This window comes from Megascapheus bottae, chromosome 14, assembly GCF_031878675.1.
Source record: "Megascapheus bottae isolate mThoBot1 chromosome 14, mThoBot2.hap1, whole genome shotgun sequence".
Classification (NCBI taxonomy): Eukaryota; Metazoa; Chordata; class Mammalia; order Rodentia; family Geomyidae; genus Megascapheus; species Megascapheus bottae.
This window is the reverse complement of record NC_143522.1, coordinates 34,973,506-35,001,178: the sequence shown is the minus strand read 5'-3', so window position 1 is coordinate 35,001,178 and position 27,673 is coordinate 34,973,506. Positions and strand designations below refer to the sequence as shown.

Here is a 27,673-nt window from a genome sequence, read left to right as displayed (position 1 = left end):
CGCGGGGCCGGGCTGGGTGCCTGTGGAGGTCGGGGCGCCGCCCACTGAACCCCCCGAGCCCCCGCGGCTCCCGCAGCCCCGACCACAGCCGGACTCACCCGGCGGAGTTCCTCCACCACCAGCCCCAGGTACGGCTGAGGGGCGGCCTTCAGCCCCTCCATGGCGCCCCCCGCGGTCGCCACGGCAGCCACGGCCCGGCCACCGCCGGCGACGCGGAACCTCCAGCCGGCCGCCCGGAACCCGAGCGCTCGCGGGACAAACCACCGCGGAGCCGGGGGTGGGGGTGCAGCGAGGCGGCGCGGGCACCGCGGCCCAGCCCGCGCCCGACGCCCGCCCGCCCGCCCGCCCGCGGGGCCCCGGCCGCCCGGGCCCTGCGTTCCCCGCTGCGGCCGCGCCGACGCGAGCGAGCTCCCCGCGCGCCCCGGCGCCCACCCCGGGCTCCACGCCCCCCGCGCCCCCCCCGGGTTGGTTCGGTCCGGGCCGCTGCGAGGGAGGCGGGCGCGCACCGCGGCGCCCCCCACCGGCCTCGTGCCGGGTCGGCCGACGTGTCCCGCGCGGTCTCCTTAAAGGAGCCGCCGCTCCGCCCGAGCGCCAGCCGCGGAGCTCGGCGCCGGGGCCGGCTGGGGGACGCGGGTTCCGGCCTCGGCCCCCGCCACCCGCACGGTCTCGCAAGCCACGGTCGTGGCTCAGGGCCCCAGCCTCGGGTGGCGGCGACCCCCGCCCTGCCCACCGACGACCCCCGCCCAGCGCGCGCCCGGCCCGGCCCGTACCCCGTGGGGAGGGGACCCCGCCGCACACGCCGCCGGCCTGCAAACGGCCTGCGCGCCCGCGCGCCCTCCCGGCCGCGCCCGGACGGGGTCTGCGCTGGGGTCCGAGCCGGGGGAGGGGTCGGGGCGGCCGCCGAGCCGGGGGAGGGGTCGGGGCGGCTCCCGACTCGCCCGGGCACCGGCCGGGGCGGGGCTGCCCCGAGCTCCACCGAGCCCCGGCGGCCCCAGGGCCCCCTCTGCATGAAGGACCGCGTGTTCAGGGCTCCGGCCCGGGATGGGCGGCAGATGGCGCGGGCGTGGGCCCGGCCCGCCCCTCGGACGCCCCCGCTCCGCAGCCAAAGCCCTGTCACCAGGTTCTCCTTCCTGGTCGGCCTTCACTGGACGGCGCACCGGGTCCCGGGCGAGCCGCACCGAGGCGCCGGCGGAACCTCCCTCCCCGGGAGCCGCTCCGGAGACGCGGGGACGCCGCACGAACGGAAGCAGCCGCAGCCGCAGGGCGAGAAGCCCTCGCCTTACCCAGCCATCGCGTCCCCCGAGACCCCGGCCTGGAGTGGGGCGGCGGCTCCCGAGCACGGAGGCCGCAGGGACGGGGCCCGGGCCCCGAGTTCAAGCCCCCAGGCCGAGAACAGCAGGTCAAGAGTGCCGGGTGACCCGCAGGTGACTTCAGACCTAACAAGACGGGGGAACTGCCAGTGCCGAGCGTGGCAAACATTGCTCCACAATTCGCCATTTTAAGGACCCTGCACAACACTCCTGAGTGCGCTGTGATTACCAGAAGGCGAAAGTCCAAAGCTCCCCTTCACGACGCCCAAGGCCCTTAAAGCCATGGACACCTCCATTAAAGCAACAGAATCCAGTGTCCTCACAGCGCCAGGCCACTCCAGAATCATGTTCAGCCGTTACAACTTGTCGTTTAAAAGAGAAGGAGGAGGAGGAGGAGAAGGAAAGGAAGGAAAGAAGACACAGAAAGCAAACCCTGGACCAAACAAAATGCGAAAGGCCCCAAAGCTTAGCAAACACCACCCAAAAATCCCAAACCTAACTTCTTTATGTACTTCACAGTCACACACGAATGACCTCTTCAAGACCTTTCAGCTCCATGTCTTCCAATTCCATGTAAAGTTCTAAGTACCTCAGAGCCTTCGATTCCAGATTCTAATGCCTCCTGCACAGTTCTTTCCACTCTGTCTGTGATCCTGTTTTGACACTTGGGCGGTGAAGGGGTGCCACAGGTGGAGCCGTGACTACCAACCCATGATCCAGTTTCATGGACCTACAACCTCTTTAAATACATATACAAATACACACATACAAACCACTTGTGCCTGTACATATATTTTAACTGTCCTACATATCACTACCCTCTTAAAATCTACAGTTGGAAAGACAAATTAACCACTAAATTGAATGTTTTATCCTATAGTCAATTTATGTAGTGTATAAATGAGCTTTTTGCCACTTAAAAAGATACTCAAAGATTGTTTTTATAAGTAGACATTAGGTTTTACTGTTTTTTTAATAGGATCTGCTCTAAAGGAAGTGGAGAATAAATACCATTAGTATAACAGCTACTAGAAAACTTGCAAGACTCTTGAAAAGTGCTAACCAGTAAACTGCATTCACAACCTGAAAACCGAGTTCCCTTGGGAAGGGCCCTATGGCCAAGCTGGAAGGACTAGTTACTCCCAGCTAATTAAACAGACAGTGTTACAGAGGTCTGGTCCTTTGGAAGAAAATCAAAATTACTGAACTACATTGTCATCTTTTGTATTACTGATATGAGAGTCCTTAGAATATATTGAATCATCTCAGAATACATTGCATCTAAAGCTACCTATTGAGCAAGAGTGGTTAGCATTTCATTGATTATTCCCCTTAAAAATGAGTCATTCAGGGGCCAGGAGTTTGGCCTAGTGGTAGAGTGCTTGCCTAGCATGCATGAAAACCGGGTTGGATTCCTCGGCACCACATATATAGAAAAAAGCCGGAAGTGGTGCTGAGGCTCAAGTGGTAGAGCTCTAGCCTTGAGAAAGTCCAAGGACAGTGCTCAGGCCCTGAGCCCAAGCCCAAGACTGGCGAGAAAAAAAAAAAATGAGTCATTCAAGTTGGGAGTATATATGTTACAACTCAAAGACATTCCTCACTTAGAAACCAGGTTGTTTTCTTAAAGTACTATTGACAGGCACCACTAGATGCACTTAATAGATGTACTGGATTATCAGAATTGTAGATCTGTTGGGAGCAATTTGGAACAATGAGTCTAAGGACTTAAAGCTAACTCCATAAGGGCCAAGCAGTGGCCATGAGTGTGGGTAATTGTAGAGTTTGTGTCTACATAAATATATACAATTCCATCTGAACGTCTTATTGCCAGGTAAGAATGAGGGACTTTGCTCAGGCCTGTAATCCTAGCTACTCAGGAGGCTGAGATCTGAGGATCAAGTTTCAATGCCCTGAGATTCTTATTTCCAATGAATCACTAGAAAACCAGAAATGGCACTGTGGCTCAAGGGGTAGGGTGGTACCCTTGAGCTGAAGATCTCAGGCATCTAGGTCCAAAGTTCAAGCCCCCACAACCAACAACAAAAAAAAGTAAAAACAGGAAAGACTTAAGTCAGGCTTTGGGGCTCACACTTGTAATCCCAACTATTCAGGAGGCTGAGATCTAAGGATTGCCATTTGAAGCCAGCTAGAGCAAAAAAAAAAAAGTATGTGAGACTCTTATCTGCAATAAACTACTCAGAAAAAGCCACATGTGACACTTTGGCTCAAGTGAGCACTTTGTGCTCACTAGCCTTGAGCACAAAGAGGCTCAGACAGCACCCAGGCCCTGAGTTCAAGCTCCAGGACCAGACAAAAAATAATAATAAAGAAGAGACTTTCTATTGCAATATTTTAGTTTTCAAACGAATCTAAGAATCTAGATTTTTAAATAAATGCACTTTTACATATTGACAACTGATCCATAATTTAATGTATAGGCCCAATTTTATAGCATCTTGTGATCTAGTTTCTCTTTCTGATTTTATACTTAATATTGAGACCCCTTTTCCAAGAGAGCAAGTGATTTTTCAAGGTCAAAATAATTAAGCTTAAATTCAATCGTTTCAAAGTGCTTCATGTAAAATGCTATCTGGCAATATTTACTGTGTAACACAAATAAGCATATTATTTTAGACTTAGACAAGCACTTAATTTAGACTCAAATGACATACAACAATTAGTGAAATTTTTTTTTAAGTCGTTTAACTTCACTGGATAATTTGTGGTGGAGGGGTTAAAGAGACAGGACTATATCAACAGTACACACCAGTAAGTACAATTAATTACAATTAATTCTAATGAAATGGAATTCTATTGTAGTTATTTTCACAATTATTATTATTGCTGGTTTTTCTTTTCTTCTAACCTGGAGCAAATTTCTAATTAGCATCTTAAACCATCTTCAAGACCAAATCCTAAAGAAAAAAATGATTTCTCTGGACTCATATTTCATATTATACCCTCTCTCTAGAACGTAGCCGAAAAAACCGAGACCTCTGAACGCAAAGCGATTTGTGTTATTGAGTCCAGTTTCCACAGAGACTCATTACAGCCACCCTTGCTAGAAACCTGTGATGATTATTGTCACTTTCTTCTTCAGGTCTTTTGACCTTCAATCAGTCATTAAATCAAATGATCTCCAGCCATCATAAATGGATGTATTGTAATCCCAACTACTCCAGAGACAGAAATGAGGAAGATTGTTGATTGAAACCAGCCTGAGAAAGAAATGAGACCTCCGACTCAATGAACAAGCTGGGACAGCAGCCAACATTTGTAATCTCAGTTAGAAGGAATATATTCTGAGAATGGCCCCTATTTGAAAAATAAAGCAAAAAGAACCCTAGTACTGTCACACACACACACACACACACACACACACACACACACACAAGTCCATTTAGATGTTCCTTCCTATCAGATTTTAAGTAGGACATTTTAAAATGTGGCTAACATGTCACATTGATTAGCCATTTAATTAAAATATAAAAATGTCAGCCAAGGGCTAGGAGTTTGGCCTAGTGGTAGAGTGCTTGCCAAGCATGCACAAAGACCTGGGTTCAATTCCTCAGTACCACATACATAGAAAAAAAAAGCTGGAAGTGGTGCTGTGGCTCAAATGGCAGACTAATGGCCTTGAAAAAGCCCCAGGACTGGCAAAATAAATAAATTAATTAATTAAAATGTTGGCCAAGAGAGTGGCCTACTTGTCGAGTGCTTGCCTAGCACACACGAAGCCTAGGTTTGATTCCTTGGTATCACACAGAAAAGGCCAGATGTGCTGTGGTATGTATACGTGGTAGAGCACGAGCCTTGAGAAAGCCCATAAGATTTCATAAGAGAAAACAAACAGGGGCCAGGAGTTTGGCCTAGTGGTAGAGTGCTTGCCTAGCATACACGAAGACCAGCGTTCGATTCCTCGGTACCACATACATAGAAAAACGCCAGAAGTGGTGCTGAGGCTCAAGTGGTAGAGCTCTAGCCTTGAGAAAATCCAAGGACAGTGCTCAGGCCCTGAGCTTAAGCCCAGGACTGGCAAAAAAAAAAAAGAGAAAACAAACATTCTAGGAAGTTTCTTGGGATATCTTGAAGCATACTTTGAAGTCACTCTTCCATTTAATAAAATAGGTAAAATTATTACACTGCCCCCCAAATTGTAAAGCCAGCTTACCCTTTCTATCAGCAAGATAATTGGTGAAAATGCAGAATTTATGAAATTGTAAATGTCAACTTGAAATAAATATTTCACAATCCAAATGCCTGTAGCATCATCTGTTGATTTACAAATAAAAAAAAAAACAGATTAAAGTTCGCTATATAGTAACTTTTGGGTGCATTTCTTCCTTCACTGTGAATGGGAGAAGGCATACTCCATTACTTACCTTTCTGGAGAACGTGGTTTTGCAAAGACAATGCGTTCTCAAGGGAAGCCACCTGACTGCTTTGGAGACTATTTCCCACAGATGTGTCTGTATCCCCATGCTCAGGCTCTTCAGGGTCTACCAATAATGTTGCTTGTGCGGTGTTCTGAGAAGATGAGGTTTGGTCATGTATTCTCACAGGTAAGTCTACTTCAGAGATCATATCTGCAAATACATAAAGAGAAGTGTCATTTTCAAATAACTTGCCTTATGCAGGTATCCCTTTGGTTTTCTAGGAGGTCGTTCTTGAACCTTTGTCTTCCCCGGTAGGGAAGAATGCACAACGGCATTAGTTCGGTTGTGGTGCAATAATTACCACAAGGTTGCTGCCATGCTATGTAGAAATGTATTTTCTTTTTATTTACAAGTGTGGAGGTAAAAAATTCCTAAATGCACCAAGATATCTGTAGGACCATATTCCTACTGGAGCCCTAAGAGAGAATTCTCATCTATCCTTGCCTTTTCTACCTTCTAGAAGCCTTCTGCATTTGTAGCCTCTATCTCCCCATCTCAGGACCCTTAAGCATACATGTACAGTCCTTTGTCTAACATATACCATTTTATTGACTTACTTTGGACAATATCGATCCTTCCTGTGCTTTCCCCCAGTCACCCCTCCTGTTTACGCCCACTAGTTACAAAGGTCATTTTCCACATAGTGCACACAGTGCATGATGCAAAGTCCTTTTTACCATGTAAAAGAACATGTTCCCTGCCACCTTTGGGGGACCTTTATTCAACCTACAACTTAGCCAAGAATCCTTTAATCCTTGGCCAAGAAACATTAACAAAAACCATAGAGTATTCTACTCAGTTTTTCATTTTTTAAATCTTAAAAATCATGCTTTAAAAATAGGAAACTGGTTAGGTTCTAAAATCTATGTGCCAGTGATTACATATAGAAATTCCCTTCTTGAATACTTGTTTGTTAAACATGACATTTGAAATATGATGTAAAAAAGTCATTGTTAATAAAAAAAATCTTTTAATTAAAAAAAAAATCTGACACCACGTTTGAAAGTAAGAGGGGAGATTCCCTCTGCTCCAACTGGCAATTACAGAAATAAAATTCCGACAATTAAAAAAAAATAGTAAGCTGAGGACTAGGAGTTTGGCCTATTGATAACAGTATTTGCTTAGCATGCACGAAGACCCGGGTTTGATTCCTTGGTACCACATACATAGAAAAAGCTGGAAGTGGTGCTGTAGCTCAAGTAGTAGAGCTCTAGCCTTGAGAAAGCCCAAGGACAGTCCTCAGGTCCTGAGTTTAAGCCCTAGGACTGGCAAAAGAAAAAAAAATATTAAGCTAGGGATGGTGATGCACACCTGTAATCCTGAGGATAAGGCAAGGAGGTTGTGTGTTCAAAACTAGCCTAATAGCCAGGCTGGTGGCTCATGCCTGTAATCTTAGCTACTCAGGAGGCTGAGATCTGAGGATCAAGGTTCAAAGCCAGCCCAGGCACAAAAGTACCTGAGACTCTTTATCTCCAATTAACTACTAGAAAGCAGGAAGGGGTGCTATGGCTCAAAAGGTAGGGTCATAGCCTTGAGCTGAAGAGCCCAGGGACAAAACCCAACCCAAGCTGAGTTCAAGCTCATGTCCCACACACACATACAAAAAAAAAAAACAAAACAACAACAACAAAAAAAAAAAAACAGCCTACACTACCCTGTCTCAAAAACTAGGTGCCTTGGGGTCAGGAGTTTGGCCTAGTGGTAGAGTGCTTGCCTAGCATGGGCAAAGACCCAGGTTCGATTCCTCAGTACCACATACACAGAAAAAACTGGAAGTGGTGCTGAGGCTCAAGTGGTAGAGCTCTAGCCTTGAGAAAGTCCAAGGACAGTGCTCAGGCCTGAGCTCAAGCCCAGGACTGGCAAAAAAACAAACAAACAAAAACTAGGTGCCAGTGGTTCATGCCTGTAATCCTACATAGGAGGCTAAAGTCTGAGGATTACCATTCCTAGACAGCTCAGGCAAGGAAGTTTGAACTTCACAAAGAAAAACAATTTCAGAACTTATAGCAATTAATTTCCAAGTTTCAAAAATTAATCCTCTGGATCATGCATATCTGCCTATTACACTATAAAATATTTTTTAAAATTATCACTCCAAAATCTAATGGAGGCTTGGGAATGTGACTTAGTGGTAGAGTGCTTGCCCAGCATTCATGAAGCCCTGGGTTTGACTCCTCAGTACCACATAAACAGAAAAAGCTGCAATTGGTACTGTGGTACAAGGGCTAGAGTGCTAGCTTTGAGCAAAAGAAGCTCAGGGACAGTACACAGGCTTTGAGTTCAAGCTCCATGACCAGCCCCCCAAAAGATCTAGGGTATCAGTGTTAGAAAAGTAATGCACCCACTACCTGACGAATGTAAATGTAACCCCTCCATACATTACCCCAACAATTTTTAAAAAATCTAATGGAATTGCTCCAAGGATAGAAAAATCACTCCTAAAGAAGAGTCACTATGAAATGCCATTTATACAGGAAGGTACCACCCATCTCCTTAGGATGTTTGAAACAACTTTGGCAATGAAAAGGTGCCAATCAAAAGAAAGAAAGAAAGAAAGAAAAGGTGCCAATCAAATGTCATGCATTTCACTTTTTCTAGTCTCTTAGAGATTCCTTAATTTCACATTCTAGCCTTGGATTCCTCATGCATCCCATGTCTATTTATTATATCCTTTTCTACTATATCAAACCACACCATTGAAAGAGTATATGAAAAGAGACAATGGGGCTAGGGGGCATGCTTCATGTCATAATGGCCAGCCAATTAGTGGAAGCAAGTATCAAATACCCATTTTGAGATCCATTATCAGAAGAAAGAAAGGAAGGAAGGAAGGAAGGAAGGAAGGAAGGAAGGAAGGAAGGAAGGAAGGAAGGAAGGAAGAAAGAAAGAGAGGAAGGAAGGGGCAAAAGGAGGGAAGAAGGAGGGGGGAGAAGGAAGGGAGGAAGAGAGGGAGGGAGGGAAGGAAGGAAGAAAGAGAGAAAGGAAGGAAGGAAGGAAGGAAAGAAGGAAGAAAGGAAGGAAGGAGAGAAGGAAAGAGAGAAGGAAGAAAGGGAGGGAGGGAGGGAGAGAAGGAGGAAAGGGAAGAAGAGAGAAAGAACCCACCAGGCACCAGTAGTTTATGCCTATAACTCTAGATACTCAGGAAACTGAGATCTGAGAATTAGGGTTCAAAAGGCCAATGCAGGGGCCGGGAGTTTGGCCTAGTGGTTAAAGTGCTTGCCTAGTATGCCCGAAGACCCGGGTTCAAGTCCTCAGTACCACATACACAGAAAAAAGCCGGAAGTGGTGCTGAGGCTCAAGGAATAGAGCTCCAGCTTTGAGAAAGCCCAAGGACAGTACTCATGCCCTGAGCTCAAGCCCAGGACTGGCCAAAAAAAAAAAAAGCCAATGCAGACAGGAAAGTCCTCGAGACTTTTATCTCCAATTAACTTACCAAAAAGCCAAAAATGGAGCTGTGGCTGAAAGTGCTAGCTTGAGTGAAAAAGCTCAGGGACAGTGTCCAGGCCCTGAACTCATATACCATGACCAAACCCACCCCCCAAAAATGGAGAAAGAGCTGATTTGAAAGAATTCTGATTAGTTACCATTTACAGATGTCATACATTTTAGAGTATATCATGTTAGATACTAATTAATTAGATTGAGTTGTATAAAATAAAGACAGAAAGTAAGTCTGAAATATGTTACTTACACCTGGCACTCTACTTCCAGCTTTTCACTGGTTATCTGGAGATAAGAGTCCCTCAGGTTTGTTTGCGAGGGCTGACTTGACAGGCTTCCAATTGCCATCTTCAGATCCTAGAGTCACCTTGGCTTTGAATAGACTACGTGACTGAATTGAGTAATCAAACGGGATATGTTTTTCAAACAACTGATTCTAAAAACCAAACATTCCCTAGAATGTCATAACTTTAGAACATGAGGATTTCCTTTTCCAGTAGCCTTTAATAACTAGGTCTCTATTGTTTATAGTCATCCACTTTTCTCCTTTGCAGACAGGTTGGAATCTTAAATGTCCACATGCTTGGGGAGGGAATGTTGGCCAAGGGCAGTGTTCACGTTCACATTTGGGGGAATGGTAAGGTGTGACATGCAGTTCTGACAACCAATTCCAATTGAAAGGAGTTTCCGTCTGTGTGCAATGTTCTTGGCTTGCAATGCTCTCCTTCTGAAATATTTGCTGTCACTCTAAGGCTCAATTGTTCCTGCGTTACTGGTCAATATTTGCTGTTTCTCATCTATCCATCATAGACATATCAATATGGAGTGTGCAGAAACCAAGTAAAAGTTCTTCACAATTTACAATCCTCGTGGTGTTCTCTTTTTGTTTGGGTGGGAGTAGGAGTGGTAGTTGCTGCTTTTGTTTTGTTTTTGTTTCTACTTATTTATTTTTGGTTCTGGTCCTGGGGCTTCAACTCAGGACATGAGCACTATCCTAAGCTTGTTTGCTTGACCCTCTACTACTTGAGCCACAGCTCCACTTGTGACTTTGTGATGGCTAATTGGAGATAAGAGTCTGTCTCCCTGACTTTCCTGCTTGGGCTAGCCCTGCTCAGCCTCCCGAGTGGCTAGCTAGGATTTGGGGGGGAGCCTCCAAATGCCCAATTGTTTGGATTTTAGTTAAGAGTCTTGCTTTCTAATCCAAACTATTCTAGAACTCATGGATCCTCCTACCTTAGCTTCCCAGGTGTGCACCCCTGTGCATGGCTGATCCACGTGTTTTGAATCAAAAGTTGCCAAATTTCCTGGACATTTAGAAGTAGAAATGTCCTTTGATGCTCACTTTCTTCCACTGCCCTCTGGTGAAATCTCAGAATTAAGAGACTTAAAGAAAGCCAAAAATTTTCTACCTTAATCTTGCAATCCCTTATTACCATGTATACTTGAAAACCTTGTTATTATAGTATTCCATGCAAAACATAAATGCAGACCTAAAATTAAAAATTAGAGAGGCCAGGTATGGCAACGCATACCTACAATCCAGCACTGGAATAATGAAACAAGAATCCTATCTCAAGTTTGAGGCCAGCTTGGACTACTTGGCAAGACTGTCACATAATCACACACATACACAACAAAACAAGTTCACACACACACACACACACAGAAATTAATTTAATTTAAATGTTAACATTTAATTCTGTTGAAAATGAACTATACAATGTGTGGATGAGATGGGAAGGAAAAACTGGGAGAGAACGAAGGAAGGGATGACCTGGTCCAAAAGGAAATGTACTCTTTACCTGGCATATAACTATAACTCCTCTGTATATAACTTTTATAATTAAAAAATTTTAATTATGTCAAGAAATAAATTCTAAGGGCCAGGAGTATGGCCTAGTGGAAGAGTGCTTGTCTAGCATGTACAAGCACTGGGTTTGATTCCTTAGTACCTATACACAGAAAAAGCCAGAAGCAGTGCTGTGGCTGAAGTGGTAGCGTGTTAGCCTTGAGAAAACCCAAGGACAGTGCCTAGATCCTGAGCTCAAGTCCCAGGACTGGCAAAGAAAGAGAAAGTGGAGGGGAGTGGGGGAAGGAGGGGAAGGGAAGAAAGTAGAGGGGAGGGGAGGGGAGGGGAGAGGGGAGGGGAGAAGAGTCGAGGAGGCAAGGGGAGAGGAGAAGAGAGGGGAGAAAAGGAAAGGGGCGGGGAGGGGAGGAGAGATTCTGAATCTTTTCATACCTACCTGACTGACTGTGACTGCTGCTCAGCATCAAAAGATCTTCCGTGTTATCGGTGGGATGACTTTCAATGGAAGAGTCTTCCAGCCCATCATTTCCACCTATATTATTCTGGTCCAGTGGCTCATTAGAAAATGGCAATTCTGTTTCCTCTGGTTTGTTCTGAAAGCTCCATGGGTTATCAAAAGTGTAGAAGATGTTTTTCAGAGATAGTGTGGTATCAGAATCATCTGTTTCCCCTAAGACTCTTTCCTCGTCGACTTGATCTTCTGCTTTCATCATTTTTATTATGTTTGTTTCCTGTTCCTTCTCAGGCTCAGATTCACTGGCTGGAAGATGTTTGTGTTTATCTAGTTCACTATCACTGTTTTTTTCCTCCTCTGTTATCATTTTCTTTTCATCAGCATAAGCAAAGTCTAGCATGCCAAAACCAAAATCAAACCAACTTGGCTTGAGAATGGAGCTATCGTTAATGACTGAGTCCTCTTTTCCTGTTGTTATTTCTGTACCTGCAACTGTGGCACCTTCGTCCGATGATTTGGCATCAGAAATATCTTGTAATGGTGAATGGCTTTCTTTGGACAATAACTCAAGATCTGTATTCTCCTCTCCAAAACCTAAATAACTTGTAAATCCACCACCAAACCAGCTAGTAGCTGTAGATCTGAGTGTGTGCTCTACCTCTGAAGCTTGCTCAGAATCTTCCTCCATCATTGAAACAGGTTTCAGTGGCTCTAGATCAACTTCTGATGCAGGTTCTGACTTATGCTCCACTTGGGACTCATCCATGTGTAATTCCTCCAGGTCTTGTTCATCTTCCACTGTTACTTTTCTACTTTGAAATGAGTATTCTTGTACAGATTCAATAACCGACTTGAAGGTCTCATCTTCAGTTTGCTCTTCTCCCAGCCCAAACCATCCTTGTCCTCTGGGCCTGGTCAAGGATGGCAAGACACCATCCACTTCCAGAATCTGGTCCTGTCCCACACTTTCGGCTTCTACATCTTCCCAGTCTTTTGGCTCATTGGTACTTGTGATGATTTCAGGAGCCTCTGATGTTAATAACTGGTCTGGAAGTACAGTATTTTCAGAAGCTTCATAAAATCCAGATTGTGTCAGGAAGTCATTTGCGAATCTACTATATTTTTGGTCTTCATCGTCTTCATATGAGTACATATTCTCACCACTGCCTCTACTGAACTCACTATCTTCACTTCCAAATATATAGCTCTCTCCATGAAGACAAAGGAAGTCAGATTCCTAAAATTTTTAAAATGTAATTGACATAAATTTACTCAACCACAGTTGCTCCCCAAACCACCCAAAGAAGATTACAACGATTTTTTTTTTAGTCAGTTGTCGGGCTTGAACTTTGGTCCTGGACACTGTCCCTGAGCTCTTCAGCTCAAGGCTATTGCTCTACCACTCGAGTCACAGTGCCACTTCCTCTTTGTTTAATTGTATTTTATTATCAGGGTGATGTATAGAGGGGTTACAGTTACATTCGTCAGGTAGTGGGTACATTACTTCTTGAACACTGATACTCCTTCCCATGTTTTTCTTTTTTTTTTTTTTTCCAGTTCTGGGCTTGAGCTCAGGGCCTGAGCACTGTCCTTGGGCTTTCTCAAGACTAGAGCTCTACCACTTGAGCCTCAGCACCACTTCTGGCTTTTTTCTATATATGTGGTACCGAGGAATTGAACCCGGGTCTTCGTGCATGCTAGGCAAGCACTTTAACCACTAGGCCAAACTCCCGGCCCCCCTTCCCATGTTTTTCTTCCACTTTTCCTCCCCCCACTCCATCCCATGATAGTGATTTTCCTAAGATGACACAACCAACTCAGCCACAGAACAAAATCTAAAACCTGATCTTCTCAACGTAAATACATGTATTCGCACTGACTGGTAGGAGTCAATGTAGGAATGCAATGCTAACCATCCTGTTTGCATATGACTTGTTTATGATTAAATGGTTCAGAATCAGAAAGTCTCAATGTTTTGATCTTGTCCATAAACTCTGATGGCAAAGCGTACGTGCTTATGTAACCTGCTCCTCCTGCAGGTATTCTGAGTGGAGTGGACACATGCCTCTCTGTAGTGATTTGGGGGAGGGGTTATGATCTGAATGTGGTCCTCCAAAGGCTGAATTGGGAGTTCACCCTCCCATGTAACCATGTTAAGAAGTGGGACTGAAGAAGAAATAACCAGGCCTCAGGGCAGAGAGAACGGATACACTGTTGTTCTGTGAGCTGGCTCATAATCATCAGTAATTCCTTTGGAATCATCATAGAAAGACTTTCTTCTTCTTCTTTTTTGTTTTTGTGAGTCATGGGGCTTGAACTCGGCCTGGGTGTTGTCCCTGAGCTCTTCAGCTCAAGTCTACCATCCAACCCTTGAGCCAAGCCCCATTTCCAGTTTTCTAGAGGTTAATTGGAGATAAGAGTCTCAGGTTCTTTTGTGCCCGGGCTAGCTTTGAACTTCAATCATCAGATCTCAGCCTCCCGAGTAGCTAGGATCACAGCTGTGAGCCACTGTGCCTGGCTTCAATGGCGTGTGTGTGATGGGGCTTGAACTCGGCCTGGGCGCTGTCCCTGAGCTCTTCAGCTCAAGGCTTAGCACCCTACTATGACTAGTTTTTAACTTTTTTTTTTTAGCAGTATGGAGTCTTGAACATGGGTCTTCATGCTTACTAGGCAACTCAACTGTTCCACCATCTGAGAATTTGAGTCATATATAGATATAGAGGATACAGAGACAGAGATAGAGATAATCCATCCTAATGTCTTTATATTTAGCTTGCAAACTCAGCATACTTTTTTCTCTGCTCTGTAAAGGAATAATTAGCATAGTAAAAGCTGCATGTATTTATTGTATCTTATTTAGTGAGTTTGGGACAAATTTAGTGCATCTTAATACTGATATGAAGCATCATTACAATCAAAGCGAATAAATATATCTGTAATACCTAAAGTTTCCTGGGAAAGAATAATGTTGATGCTGTGGCCTAAAGCATAAGAAAAAAACTAGTTAAGCCAAGAGTAGTAGTGTACACCTATAATTCCAGCATTTAGGAGATGGAGACCAATGACTTAGGGGTCAGTGTAGCCTACACAAAGTGTCCCCAAACAAAAGAAAAGAAGAAAAGTGAGGGGGGAAAACGAGGCTGATATCTGAAAGCCAGCCTAGACAGAATAGTCCCCATGAGATTCTTATCTCCAATTAACCACTCAAAAACCATAAGTGGTGCTGTGGCTCAAAGCGGTAAAGCACTAGCCCTGTGCAAAAATGCTCAGGGACAGCACCCAGGCCCTGAGTTCAAGTCCCACAACCGGGATCAGGATAGGTGGGAATAAAACCTAGTCAAGTGCAGAATGCAGAGAAAGCATTCTAATCAGAAGAAAAAGTGAGTGCAAATGCCAGTTTGTCTGGTGACATGACAAGAAAGAGGAGATTGGTCTGAGGCAGGGGCAGGGAGCCAAAGGAGAAGCATGAGTAAGGGACAATAATAGAGACCTGTGAGGTCAGGAGAAGGATGCTTGGCATTGCACCAGGTCCAGGGGAAAGCCAAGAAGGGATTTAATGGCCTGATTTTTTTTGGTTTTGGTTTTTCCAAGATCCATTGCTATTCAGAGGATGGCTTGAAACATGGCATATTTTAGACAAGAAGAACAGTTAAAGAGATAATGTAGTATTCTAATCAATGGGACTCAGGCTACCTTGAAACAAGACAGTGTATTACAGGTACATTATAGAGACAGAACTGAGAGGACTCGTTATTATACAGAAAGACACAGCTGACAGTTAATCCCAAAGTTTATGTTGGAAAGAGCTAGGCAATAGATAATTGACTTCCAATAAATAAGCTCACTTCATGCTGACCTTATTTGTGGTCAACTGGCTTAACATGGATTTGGAATTTAATAGGCTAATCAAGGTTTTTTAGTACTTTTTTTTGCCAGTCCTAGGTTTGAACTCAGGGCCTGAGCACTGTCCTTGGGATTTCTCAAGGTTAGAAACCTTGACTCTAACCTTATTGCTCTACCACTTGAGCCTCAGCACCACTTCCGGCTTTTTTCTATATATGTGGTACTGAGGAATCGAACCTAGGTCTTCACGCATGCGAGGCAAGCACTCTACCACTAGGCCAAACTCCCGGCAATACATTTTTATTGTTACATAATTGATGTACAGATGGGTTAGAGTTAGCTAAGTCAGGCAACAAGGACATTTCTTTTCTGGACAATGTCACTCCTTCACTTGCTCGCTCACAATTTTTTTCTCCCATCCCACCCAAAAGTTCTATAGTTCATTTTCAACATAGGGTCTAGTGAGTACCACAGTTGCCTTGTTCAGCCTTTGTCCCTCCCTTTCTGTGCCCCCTCCCTTATGCTTCCAAAGACAGATAAATGAACAAGACAAAAAGAAAACATAAACAAAGAAAAGTAAACTCCTGTTTCCCTTTCCTGCAGTTGACTTTGATAAATTATTTGTATGACCGCATGCACATAAGTGTTATGCTTTTGTGCTCCTCTCCCACGAGTCCTGCTTCGGTCTCACTGTGTGTGAGTGCCGACAGTCCGGTAAACAATATCAGATCCCCGGGCATTTTAAATCTAGCTTCTGCATATGAGAGAAAACATCTATTTGTATTTATGAGTTTGGCTCTAATCAAGTTTATATATCAAAAAGTTACCTTTTTATTTGAAATATGATGTAAAAATCAATGTTAATAAATTCTTTCATAAAAAAAGTTACCTTTTTTTTTATGGGACTAGAGGTTTAACTCGGGACTTTCTAGGAGAGCTATTCCTCCAGCTCATAAAAAAGTCACTTTTCAGGGCCAGGAGTTTGGCCCAGTGGTAGAGTGCATGCCTAGCATGCACAAAAACCCAGGTTCGATTCCTCAGTATCACATACAAAGAAAAAGCCAGAAGTGATGCTGTGGTTCAGGTGGTAGGGTTCTAGCCTTGAGAAAGCCCAAGAACAGTGCTCAGGCCCTGAGTTCAACCACAGGAATGACCACAAAAAAAAAAAAAAAAAAAAAAAAAAAAACCATGAGGCTTGAACTCTGAACCTGGAGGCCATCCCTGAGCTCTTCAGCTCAAGGCGACCACCCCACCTCTTGAGCCACAGTGGCACTTCCCCCTTCTTAATGGTCAATTGGAGATGAGTCTCCTAGTCTAAAAGTCACTTTTTGAAAACATTCCTTTGCTTTTTATCAAGTTTAACATTATTTAGATTATAAACACTCCAGGTAAGGGGCCGGGAGCATGGTCTAGTGATAGAGTGCTTGCCTAGCAAGCACAAAGCCGGGGATTCAATTCCTCGATACCACATACACAGGTAAAGCTAGAAGTGGCATTGTTGCGCAAGTAGTGGTTCAGTAGCCTTGAGAAAGCTCACAGTGCCCAGGCCCTGAGTTCTCCTGGACAGATAGATAGATAGATAGATAGATAGATAGATAGATAGATAGATAGATAGATAGATAGATAGATACATCAGACAGACACTGGTCCTAGTTTCTCAGGATGCTGAGATCTGAGAACCATAGTTCAAAGTCAATTGAGGCAGACTAATCTATGAGACTTTTATTTTCAATTAGACAGAAAAAAAGCCAGAAATGGAGGTATGGCTCAAGTGGTAGAGCACCAACCTTGAGCAGTAAGAGCCAAGTAAAAGAACAATGCCCTGAATTCAAGCCCATAAAGATCTCAAGTTATATACTTGAGATCCAGGGAATATGATAGAATAAACTTCAATCCTAGTAGGAAAATAATGTTAGTAATTATATCTGACATTCACCTAGTGCTTATTAAATAGAACTCCATGTACTTTGCATGCACTCATTTTTTCCTCAATAAATTTGAAGTGACACTATACTACAGTCATCATTTCCATTTTACAGATGACAAAAGTAAGGCTCATAGTGCCACTTGTATAGTTAGATGGCTGAGTCAGACTTGGAACTCAGTCGATCCTAGTGTACATGCAATTGTGTATCTGTTAATTGTTCAAAAGTAAAATCTTTCATTGTAATCAATCCCATTTTACCTAATTTTAATCACATAGATTATTCCAAGGGTTAGTCCTCCATTATCCAAAAAAGAGGATATTCACCTGACTTATATAACTGTAACCCCTTTGTATTTAAATTTCATAACACTTAAATGTTTTAAGTTCCATTTTTAAAAATGGGGCCGGGAGTTTGGCCTAGTGGTAGAGTGCTTGCCTAGCATGCACGAAGACCCAGGTTCGATTCCTCGGTACCACATACATAGAAAAAAGCTGGAAGTGGTGCTGAGGCTCAAGTGGTAGAGTGCTAAGCCTTGAGAAAGTCTAAGGACAGTGCTCAGGCCCTGAGCCCAAGCCCAGGACTGGCAAAAAATTAAAAGAAAAAATGAGGGCTGGGAGCTTAGCCTCGTGGTAGAGTGCTCACCTAGCATGCATGAAGCCCTGAGTTTGATTCCTCAGTACCACATACACAGAAAAAGCCAAAAGTTGCACTGTGGCTCATGTGACAGAGCACAAGCCTTGAGCAAAACGTGTCCAAGTGCCTAGGCCCTGAGTTCAAGCCCCAGACTGGCAAAAATAAAAAAAGACCCGGGCACAGTGGCTCACACCTGTAATCCTAGCTGCTCAGGAAGCTGAGATCTGAGGATCAAAGTTCAAAGCCTGCCTGGACACAAAAGGATCTAAGACTCTGAGCTCCAGTTAACCCCTAAAAAACAGGAAATGGGGCTTGGCTCAAGGGTAGAGTGGTAGCCTCCAGCTGAGGAGCTCAGGGACAGCGCCTAGGCCAAGTTCAAGCCCCATGACCCACCAAAAATAAAATTAAAAAATAAAAAGAGAAAGAAAGAAAAGAAAGTCCTCAAGCCAGCTATTTTATACATTGGTACACATGACACAAAAATCAGTGGACATTTAGTCAAGAACGTTCAAGTTAAGGCACAGCTGAGAAAGACGACTCACTTTAGCTGACACTTCAACTTCTTCAGGTATGAACACCTCTTCCACCTGGACTGCGTCTTTGGGGAAAAATCCAAAGTCTTTTCCTTTCTATCAAAACAAAGAAATAAGATTATCAAAGAAGAGTGCTGAAACCGTGACTACTTAGCTCCGTTTAGCCCCATGATAATAACTTCCACCTACATCAAGTCACAAAACATCCATCAACTGCCATCCAGAAGAAAGTGAGGCCTGTGCCTGTAATTACGGCTCACGCCTGTAATCCTAGCTACTTAGGAGGCTGAGCTCTGAGGATCCTGGTTTGAAGCCAGACTGGGCAGAAAAATCCCTAAGACTCTTATCTCCAATGAAACTACTCAGAAAAGGCCAGAAGTGGCACCGTAGTTCAAGTGGTAGAGCCCTGAGCACAAAGAGACTCAGGGACAGTGCCCAGGCCTTGAGTTCTAGATCAAAAAAGAAAAAGAAAGCAGAAACACCTCTTTTTATTATTGAAGATACAATATTAATGTAAGGGCACAATGAGCTAAACTACAAAATGACATTATTTTAAACTTGAACTTCAGAATGTAAAATGTCACACACACACACACACACACACACACACACACTCACACACACACACCCCTCTTCCTTAATGACATTCTTTCCCCAGGTGTTCTAAAAATTTATACTACTAGACCTGAGATATCAAAACTAAGAACTGGAATAATAGCCTAGATAAAGCTGTAATCTATTTGACATTTTCAACATGGCACACTCAGATAAGAGCTTTCAACACCAAAGACTCACAGATCAATTCATCAAGATGGTAAAGGTCCACACATCCTCAAGGTAAGGTTTAGTTCTATTCCGCTTCCCTGAGTTAAGTTGGTAACTGAGATTCTATTAACCCAGTTCAAGAATGTGCTAATCGGGCCAGGAGCGTGGTCTAGTTGGTAGCACGCATGAAGCCTTGAGTTCAATTCCTTGATACCACATACACGGGAAAATCTGGAAATGGTGCTGTGGCTCAAGAGGTAGAGCCCTAGCCTTGAGAAAGTTCAAGGACAGTGTCCAGGCCCTGAGTTCAAGCCCCAGGACTGGCAAAAAATAAAAATAAATAAAAGAATGCACCACTCCTAGGGCTTGAACTCAGGGTCTAGATGCTGTTCCTTAAGCTAGCAATCTACCACTTAAGACATAGCTCCGCTTCTGGCTTTTTAGTCATAGTTAAGTCCAATTAGGAGAATGGAGTCTCACAGCCCAGGCTGACTTGGACCTTCAGCCCTCAGATCTGGTCCTCGTAAGCAGCTAGGGTTACAGCCATGAGCTGCAAGTGCTCAGCCATGCTACTCGTTTCACACTCAATAAACAAGGAAGAGCGCTTTCTTTGCCTCTTATGACTGCAACTATGTCATTTCTCATGCATTAGATTCCTCCAATGCATTCCACATGTAGGTATTTTTGAGTCCCCATAGGAGTAAGGATTATTGGATGCTACAAAGCAAGGCAGTCCTGGCCCAGCAAAAGTCAGCCTTCCAGTTTCAGGTAGAATTTGCTTCTCTAAACAATAATCAAAAATCCCAGAAGGGAGAAGCTTTGGTGTGTTTGTAATGTGGAGATGCTGTTGGTCCTGCCTGTTCAGTGTGAGAGTAAATCACTTCGTGTAGATTATTATTAAGAAGCATAATGACACAAGTCATGATAGAAGCCCTTTTCAACAGAAAACATCAATCACAAGAGAGAATTCTCTCTTTCAGGTATCTTAGTAGACTTGGAATCTGGCTCAAATAAAAGTCTCCCAGTTGTTACTTTGTTTTCTATACACAATTTACATACTTCACTTCCCTCGGCTACAACTTTTCTGATAATCTCTTCAAAATCACCTCAGCCCTTTCTTAGTTTAAAAAAAAAATGCTTTTAAATCTGATTAGTTAAAACTTCCCAAGATGTAGTTGGCTCCCATCCCATAATCTACCTAAGTACCCCTAAAGTCTCTCCAAATCAATCAGAAACTTAAGTTCAAAAAATCATAAATATGCTGAATACTGGTGGCTCATACCTGGAATCCCAGCTACTCGGGAGGCTGAGGTCTGAGGATCAAAGTTGGAAACCACCCTGGGCAGAGAATTCCATGAGGCTCTTATCTCCACTAAACTACTCAAAAAAGCTGGAAGTGGCACTGTGCTTCAAGCAAAAGAAGCTCAAGGACAGCACCCAGGCCCAGAATTCAAATTTCAGGATCAGAAAAAAAACCCAAACAAACATAGATGCCCTGGATGCTGGTGGCTCATGCCTTTAACCCAAGTCCCAGGACTGGAGCCCGCGTGCAAACACACACACACACACACACACACACACACACACACACACGCACACACAATGCATGATATGTAAAAAAAAAATAAGTTTAAGCTATTTCCTTTATTCCTGTGTCTCAATCTGATTGTTTTCTCAAAGCTTTTTTTCACAGGAAATTACCAATCACCATTTGACTGTGTGAATGAAGAGCCCTTCATTCTTGTATAATGCATGGAAGCTCTCAGAGTTCTCTTACAGACGAGAAGCAGATATCCTTGGGCAAGTGGTTAGTTTTCTCTTACTCCAATTCCTATGACTAGATACTTACACTTCCTGCCCACAAATCTTCTCTCTCTCCTGAAAGTTTAATATAAACGGATACTTCTTCTCCTTCAGTGAAGTTCAGGTATCGGCAGTCAGGTCCTGTATAATCTTTTATGGCTAAGACTCGGCTGATTAAAGCTAGGTAAATATGTAAAGAAAAACATACATATTTCAAATTAAAATTTTATTGCTCCTCCTGTACTTTGCTTTATTTAATTTTCTTTAAGAGACAGGGTCTCTATTTTATTTGAAGAAAGTAGCCCAGGCTGGCCCCAAGCTAGAGATTTTCCTGCCTCTGGCTCCTAAATTCTGGAATGGGAAGCATGTATTATCCTCCCTGATTCTTCTCCCATTTTCCTTCCTCTAAAGCATCCTACATATTTTGAAATGCCAGTTTCTTGAAATTCTTTACATTCTCAAAAAGCTACATAAGCTTCACACTGGGCACAGAATTAAGCCCAGCGACACATACTGAAGGACATTCAAAAACTATTTAAAAGGACCTTCTCCTATTCCTGTTGAACTTGTGAATCTCTAGTCCCCAGAATATGTCACTCTCAGTTTTCAATCTCTAGCTAAGGGAAAACATTACTTTCTGGTACTGTTACACATTCATTTGATTAAATCAGTGGAAAAGACTCCATCTCCAGCGACCAATGAGCCTTTTAGCTTAGGTTAGCAGCCGAAGCCTGATTTGTACTAATGATTTTCTGGGCAAAGTCCCTTCTTCTAAACTCTACCCTGCTTTCCTCAGCCTGCATAGACCTCTGTCTCTCTTCATGCTAACCTCATATCCTGCTTCTTCCTTAGGCTTTTGTCATCCCAGCTTTCTCCGATGTCCACGTGACCTGCTGTTCTTAATGTACTGTGCACTACTCTTTTCTGCTTCATTATGATCTGGGTTACAACTGCTATGCAGATTGGATATTCCTGGAGAGCCTTAGCTTACGTTTTACCTTACCTTTCACTTAATTCTTTATACTCCTTGCCCTCAGATCTTTAAGATGCACAGAATCTACCCGTTCCCCCAGATCAAGCACCTCGTAGGTCTTCTGTAACTATGGATGAATCATGTGCCAAATGATCCAGCCGACCCTCCAACTCACAGTCACATACTAATACTATAGCTTTTCAAACGACACTACCTGTATAAAAGTAAAGCACTTCCATTGTTCCACAATAAAACAGCATTATGAAATTACTAGACATTTGAATGTTCTCTTTTCCTATTCTGTCAGGCACTAAGATTACTGAAAATATGACATAAAGGACTTACTACTATAAAGTACCATCTCTACATATTAAAATATGTACACAAAAAATTAAGAAAACTATTTACTCATAAGCATGTTATTCATAACTTATATATCAAGCATATTTTGCCTTCTTATTTGAATTTTGCAAAATTAGAAATAATTTACATACTAGAATGTAGCATGTTTACGATAACTTTAATATATTGAGATGCGACTATTTTAGATAATAATTCTAATGCCAAAGGGCAAAATTCTCAAACTTCATTTTCTTCATGGTAAATCAAATTTAGTATTTCATGGCACAAAATTATATCCTACACTTATTTTAGAATTTTTACATAATTAAAAACACAGAAATGGCTGATATTTTGAAATAAAGACTTTTTTTAAACTCAGAAGACTCAGAAAGATCTAGGGGAAAAGAAACTTTTTTGTTGTCATTTTAAAATTTCTATTTTGATAATTTTTTTGTTTTTAAACTCCTTATTTTGATGAATTTTTGACACATCGTTTTAAACAACTCAACTCAATTTCTCTTTAAAAGCTGGTGAGAGAAGATTGATTCTTGTGGTTTAGAGTTATAAACTAATAACATAACCCCTGATATATTTCTATATCAACCTTATCTTTGTTTCTTTTATATTTATATCAAACACTATCTCAAAATACTTTGCCTCTAAGATTTTATTTTTGTATCAAGCTCTACTTTAGGATTCAAATATTTCTTAGCATTGTTTTTAACACACCTATCTGCAAATATCATTTTTAAGAGATTTGAGAGCCTTAATTTAAAAGAAGAAGAAGAAGAAAAATGGACTTACTTTCACATTCCAGGTCACCACATTTTTTAAAGTGTGACAGAAGTTTTGTGCCTTCCAGACATTTTGCCAGGGAAATAACCAGAAGAAGGATTCTGTGCACAGTGAGCTCCGCCATGCTAAATGTAAGAAACCAGGAATCCCCAATGACGTTTACACCGTGGTTTAAATTGTGAACATGCCAGTCAAAACACCAGATGCTCTTCATCAAACACCAGAGAAAAAGGTCTGTCGGTTTTTTCTTTTCCTCCAATTCCCTTTATAGCTCATTTCCCTATTCGTGAGTAGGCTTAGTGTGAGGAAGAAAACACTCTGATCTCAAGCTGCTGTGTCAAGGATCCAGGTAATTCACTAAGGGTTAATAATTAACAGGGAATTTTAGTTGGTCTAAAGTCTTATATAAAGGTGGCCCTGTGAAACTGACTCATTTAAAGGCACCGGACAAGCCTCCCTGAAAAAAAAAACAGTTCATCTCTTCTGGACAAGTACAAACTACATATTTGCTACATGCAGATGCCAGCTTCAACAGAGAAGACATGTGGGTGTACATGGAAACAATAAGAATTCATGTCAAAAGGATGGCTCTAAATTAGGATTCAAATAATCTGAGAAAACTAATCCCCTTTCATGTTTTAAAAAACTCTTAGCTGAGGGTGTAGCTCAGAGGTAAATTGCTTACTGTCCCTCATGCCAGGTCCTGGCCTAGCCTCTACCACACCACACCAGGCTCTGATGGCTCCAGCACCTAGGGAAGCTGAGATTCTAAGGAGAGGTGGAAAAAAATCCGTTCTCACATGATGAGGGTGCATGCGTGTGATTTCTCATGGCATTCTTGATAGTTTCTGTGTTGCATGCCTTTCTTTTTATAAAAACCAGAGCATGTATGGTATTAAAATAATATGACTATGAAAATCAAATCATTTGGTTTTTGCTGTCACTTTAAAAGGATCTAAGCCCAATAGGAATGCTTATAATCCAATGGGAATTTGGAGGGGGGATGGAAAAGGGGTGCCCTGGGACTTTAACTTAGTGCCTGGGCACTGTCCCTAAGCTCTTCAGCTCCAGGCTAGCGCCTTACCACTTGAGCCACAGCTTCACCTCTGGCTTTCTACTGGCTAATTGGAGATAAGAGGCTCATGGACTTTCCTGCCCAGGCTAGGGGTGGACCATGATCCTCAGATCTCAGCCCCTAGATGGCTGTGATTACAGGCGTGAACCATGAGCGCTCAGTTTAATGGGAGTTTTTGTAGAAGATACCAGTTCTTCAGGTTCTCCTGAGAACGCTGCATCTGTAGACATGAGCACCATGCTCCCTCTAGTGGCAAAGTGACAAATACTAGAGCCTGAACACACGGAAGGGAAGGAAGGACCTTTGCTTTTGAAGTCATAAAGAAAATGTTTATTTTATTATATTGTGCTCTCATGGGACTTGAACTGACAGACTAGATACTGCCCCTGAGGGTTTTTTTTTGCCAGTCCTGGGCTTGAGCTCAGGGCCTAAGCACTGTCCTTGGACTTTCTCAAGGCTAGAGCTCTACCACTTGAGCCTCAGCACCATTCCTGGCTTTTTTCTATATATGTGGTACCGAGGAATTGAACCTGGGTCTTCGTGCATGCTAGGCAAGCACTCTACCACTAGGCCAAACTCCTGGCCCCCCATTGATTTATTTTTTAAAGACATTGACCAATATAAAATATTTTGCATCCTCTGAAAGAGTATGTGCTCTTCTGAGCAGCTTATGATGTAGCTCACTTTTCTGAACAGGGCCAAACCCCTGGGTTTGAAGGCTAATGTCACTATAAATAAATAAATAGACCTGGAGTTTGGGGTAGAGTGCTTTCCTAGCATGCACGAAGACCCAGGTTTGATTCCTCGGAACCACACACACAGAAAAAGCCAGAAGTGGTGCTGTGGCTCAAGTGGTAGAATTCTAGCCTTGAGAAAGCCCAAGGAAGTGCTCAGACCCTGAGTTCAACCCCAGGACTGGCAAAAATAAATGAATGAATAAATAAACAAGAAAGACACATTACTATCCTTTTTCTTAGTAGCTCAATGTCCTAAAAAGAGAACTTTTTTCTTCTTTCTTTTTTCCTTTTTGATAGTCCTAGAGTTTGAACTCAGGGCCTGGGCACTGTCCTTGAGCTTTCTCAAAGCTAGCGCTCTACCACTTAAGCTACAGCACTAATTTCTGGCTTTTTCTATGTATTTGATGCCAAGGAATCAAACCCAGGGCTTTATGTATGCTAGGCCACACTCCCAGCCCAAAACATACTTTCCTCAGTCCTCTGCCTATTATTCTAGTGATTTATAAGCTGGAGAAATTTTATTACAGTATACTTTAGAATAGCCAAACTGACCAAATTCACCAGGGTTAAGGCAGGGGGACTTCTGCTTGGCATCAACTACAGACAGGCTGCAGAACAGGAACTTGAAGTCTTCAGTAGGGACATTAGTCAAGAGTACCACATGCTGGCCAGGAGTTTGGCCTAGTGGTAGAGTGCTTGCCTAGCATGCAGGAAGACCAGGGTTCGATTCCTCGGTACCACATACATAGAAAAAAGCCGGAAGTGGTGCTGTGGCTCAAGTGGTATAGCCCTAGCCTTGAGAAAATCCAGGGACAGTGCTCAGGTCCTGAGCCCCCCCCAAAAAAATAGCTCTCTCCTGGGCATTATTCTTTTATTATTTGTTTTAGAATAATAGTATGCAACAAAGTAGTATGTGTATGATATTTACTGAGCAGGGAACTGAATTGATTACTTTCCTCAAAAGGTAAGAAAAGAAAGGAATGTTTGCTGAGCACCAGCTTTGAACCCGTAAGTTCACTCTCTCCCTGAAAGAGGACGGGGCACGCTGAGTGCCTGAGCTGTGTCAGGCACTCCTCCAGTAACTGGAGATACAGCAGAGAACAGCACACAGCTCTTCTCCTGGACCTTGCATGTGCTAATGAAGGTAGACAGGCAAGAATGGGGAAACAACTGAGCAAAGTAAGTTCTCCTGGTAATTTGTTATTATGGCGATAAGGCTGACAAGGAAGACATCTCTGGATAGAGACATTTGACTTAAGATGGGAAGTGGGGAGAGAGAATATTCCGTGCATTCGACAGGCGCGGTGGCTCATATCTGTAATCCTAGCTACTGAGGAGACTGAGATCTGAGGATCTCGGTTCAAAGCCAGCCCAGGCACTAAAGTCAACGAGAATCATCTCCAATTAATCACTAGAAAATGGGAAGTGAGGCTGTGGCTCACGGGTAGTGCAGTAGTCTTGAGCTGAAAAGCTCAGGGACAGTGCCCAGGCCCAGAGTTCAAGCCACATGACCCCACCACACACACACAACAGAATATTCCGTGCAGAGAAGAATTAATATGAAGTGTCGCTTGTCATTGCCTGAAGCTTTTCATTACTACAGATTTATAGAAAAAAATAAAACACACAAATGCAATCCCGAAGATCATAAACATTCCTTAAGGTAAAAGCTAAGTCTGCATAGATAGTTGGTCTTCCTTCTCTGAATGGAAACTATTCAGTAAAGAGGGTGCCAGTGACTCACTTCTGCAGTCCTATCCAGTCAGTAGGCTGACATCCAAGGGATCATGAATCCCAGGCAGCTGGGCAGGAAAGTCCTGGAGATTACATTTCCACAATCATCAGCAAAAAGCAGGGCGGAAGGGTGGCTCCAGTAGTAGAGTAGAGCACCAACATGAGCAAAAAGGCCTACTGAGCATACAAGGTCCTCGGTTTTAAGCCCAGGTGGTAGACGTGAGCTGAAGAGCTGAGACAATACCCAGGCCCAGAGTTCAAGCCCCATGACCCAGGAGAGTGGTATAGTTCAAGCCTTGAACAAAAAAGCTCAAAGAGAGTTGGGAATGTGGCTTAGTGATAGTGACTGCCTAGCACACACGAAGCCCTGGGTTCAACTTGTCAGTACCACAGAAATAGAAAAGGCTGAAAGTGGTAGAGCACTAGTCTTAAGAAAAAGAAACTCAGGGATGGTGCCCTGAGTTCAAGCCCCAGGACTTCAAAAAAGAAAAAAATCAAAGACAGCATCCAGGACCAGCATTCAAGCTCCAAGATAGGCACACACACACACACACACACACACACACACACACACACACACACACACACACAAAACTTGTTTTGATCGAAAGCCGGGCACAGTGGCTCAAGCCTGTAATCCCAGCTACTCAGAAGGCTGAGATCTGAGGATCAAGGTTCAAAGCCAGCCCTGGCACTACAAAGCAGAGAGACTCTTATCTCCAATTAACCTCTAGAAAATGGGAAGCAAGGCTGTGGCTCAAGGGTAGGGTGGTTACCTTGAGATAAAGAACTCAGGAACAACGCCCAGGCCCAGAGTTCAAGCCCCATGATCCAAAAAAAATATATATATATATATATATTTTTTTTTTTGATCCAGTTTAGCCTCTTGAGTAGCTAGAATTCAGGCATATGCCAACTGGCACCCATCTATTGTCTCTTCAGTTTTCTATAGTCTGTAATAGTTTATTTTCTGACCTTGATGCTTTTGAATGTCCCTTGCATGGGTTTGCTTGACACTTTATGAATCGATTGATTTTGTAGAGTTTGGGTTGAAAAAGTCATAG

General features: G+C 43.3%; 1 protein-coding gene across 5 annotated transcripts in view; it reads right to left on the bottom strand.

The window, feature by feature from the left end:
- Mia2 (MIA SH3 domain ER export factor 2) overlaps positions 1-23,187 on the bottom strand; it is an 84,718-nt gene extending 61,531 nt beyond the window's left edge. For 3 of the 5 annotated variants that reach the window (XM_090345020.1, XM_090345019.1, XM_090345021.1), the window contains exon 1: positions 99-210. In XM_090345020.1, coding sequence (XP_090201146.1) covers positions 99-161 — 63 coding nt within the window. In that variant the 5' untranslated portion in view covers positions 162-210. Of the gene's footprint in view, positions 1-98; positions 211-5,481; positions 5,583-5,692; positions 5,897-11,430; positions 12,686-18,394; positions 18,482-20,999; positions 21,134-23,072 lie in introns of those variants that run through there. The other 2 variants (XM_090345017.1, XM_090345018.1) reach the window with 2 other exon arrangements.
- Positions 23,188-27,673: the final 4,486 nt, after the last annotated feature.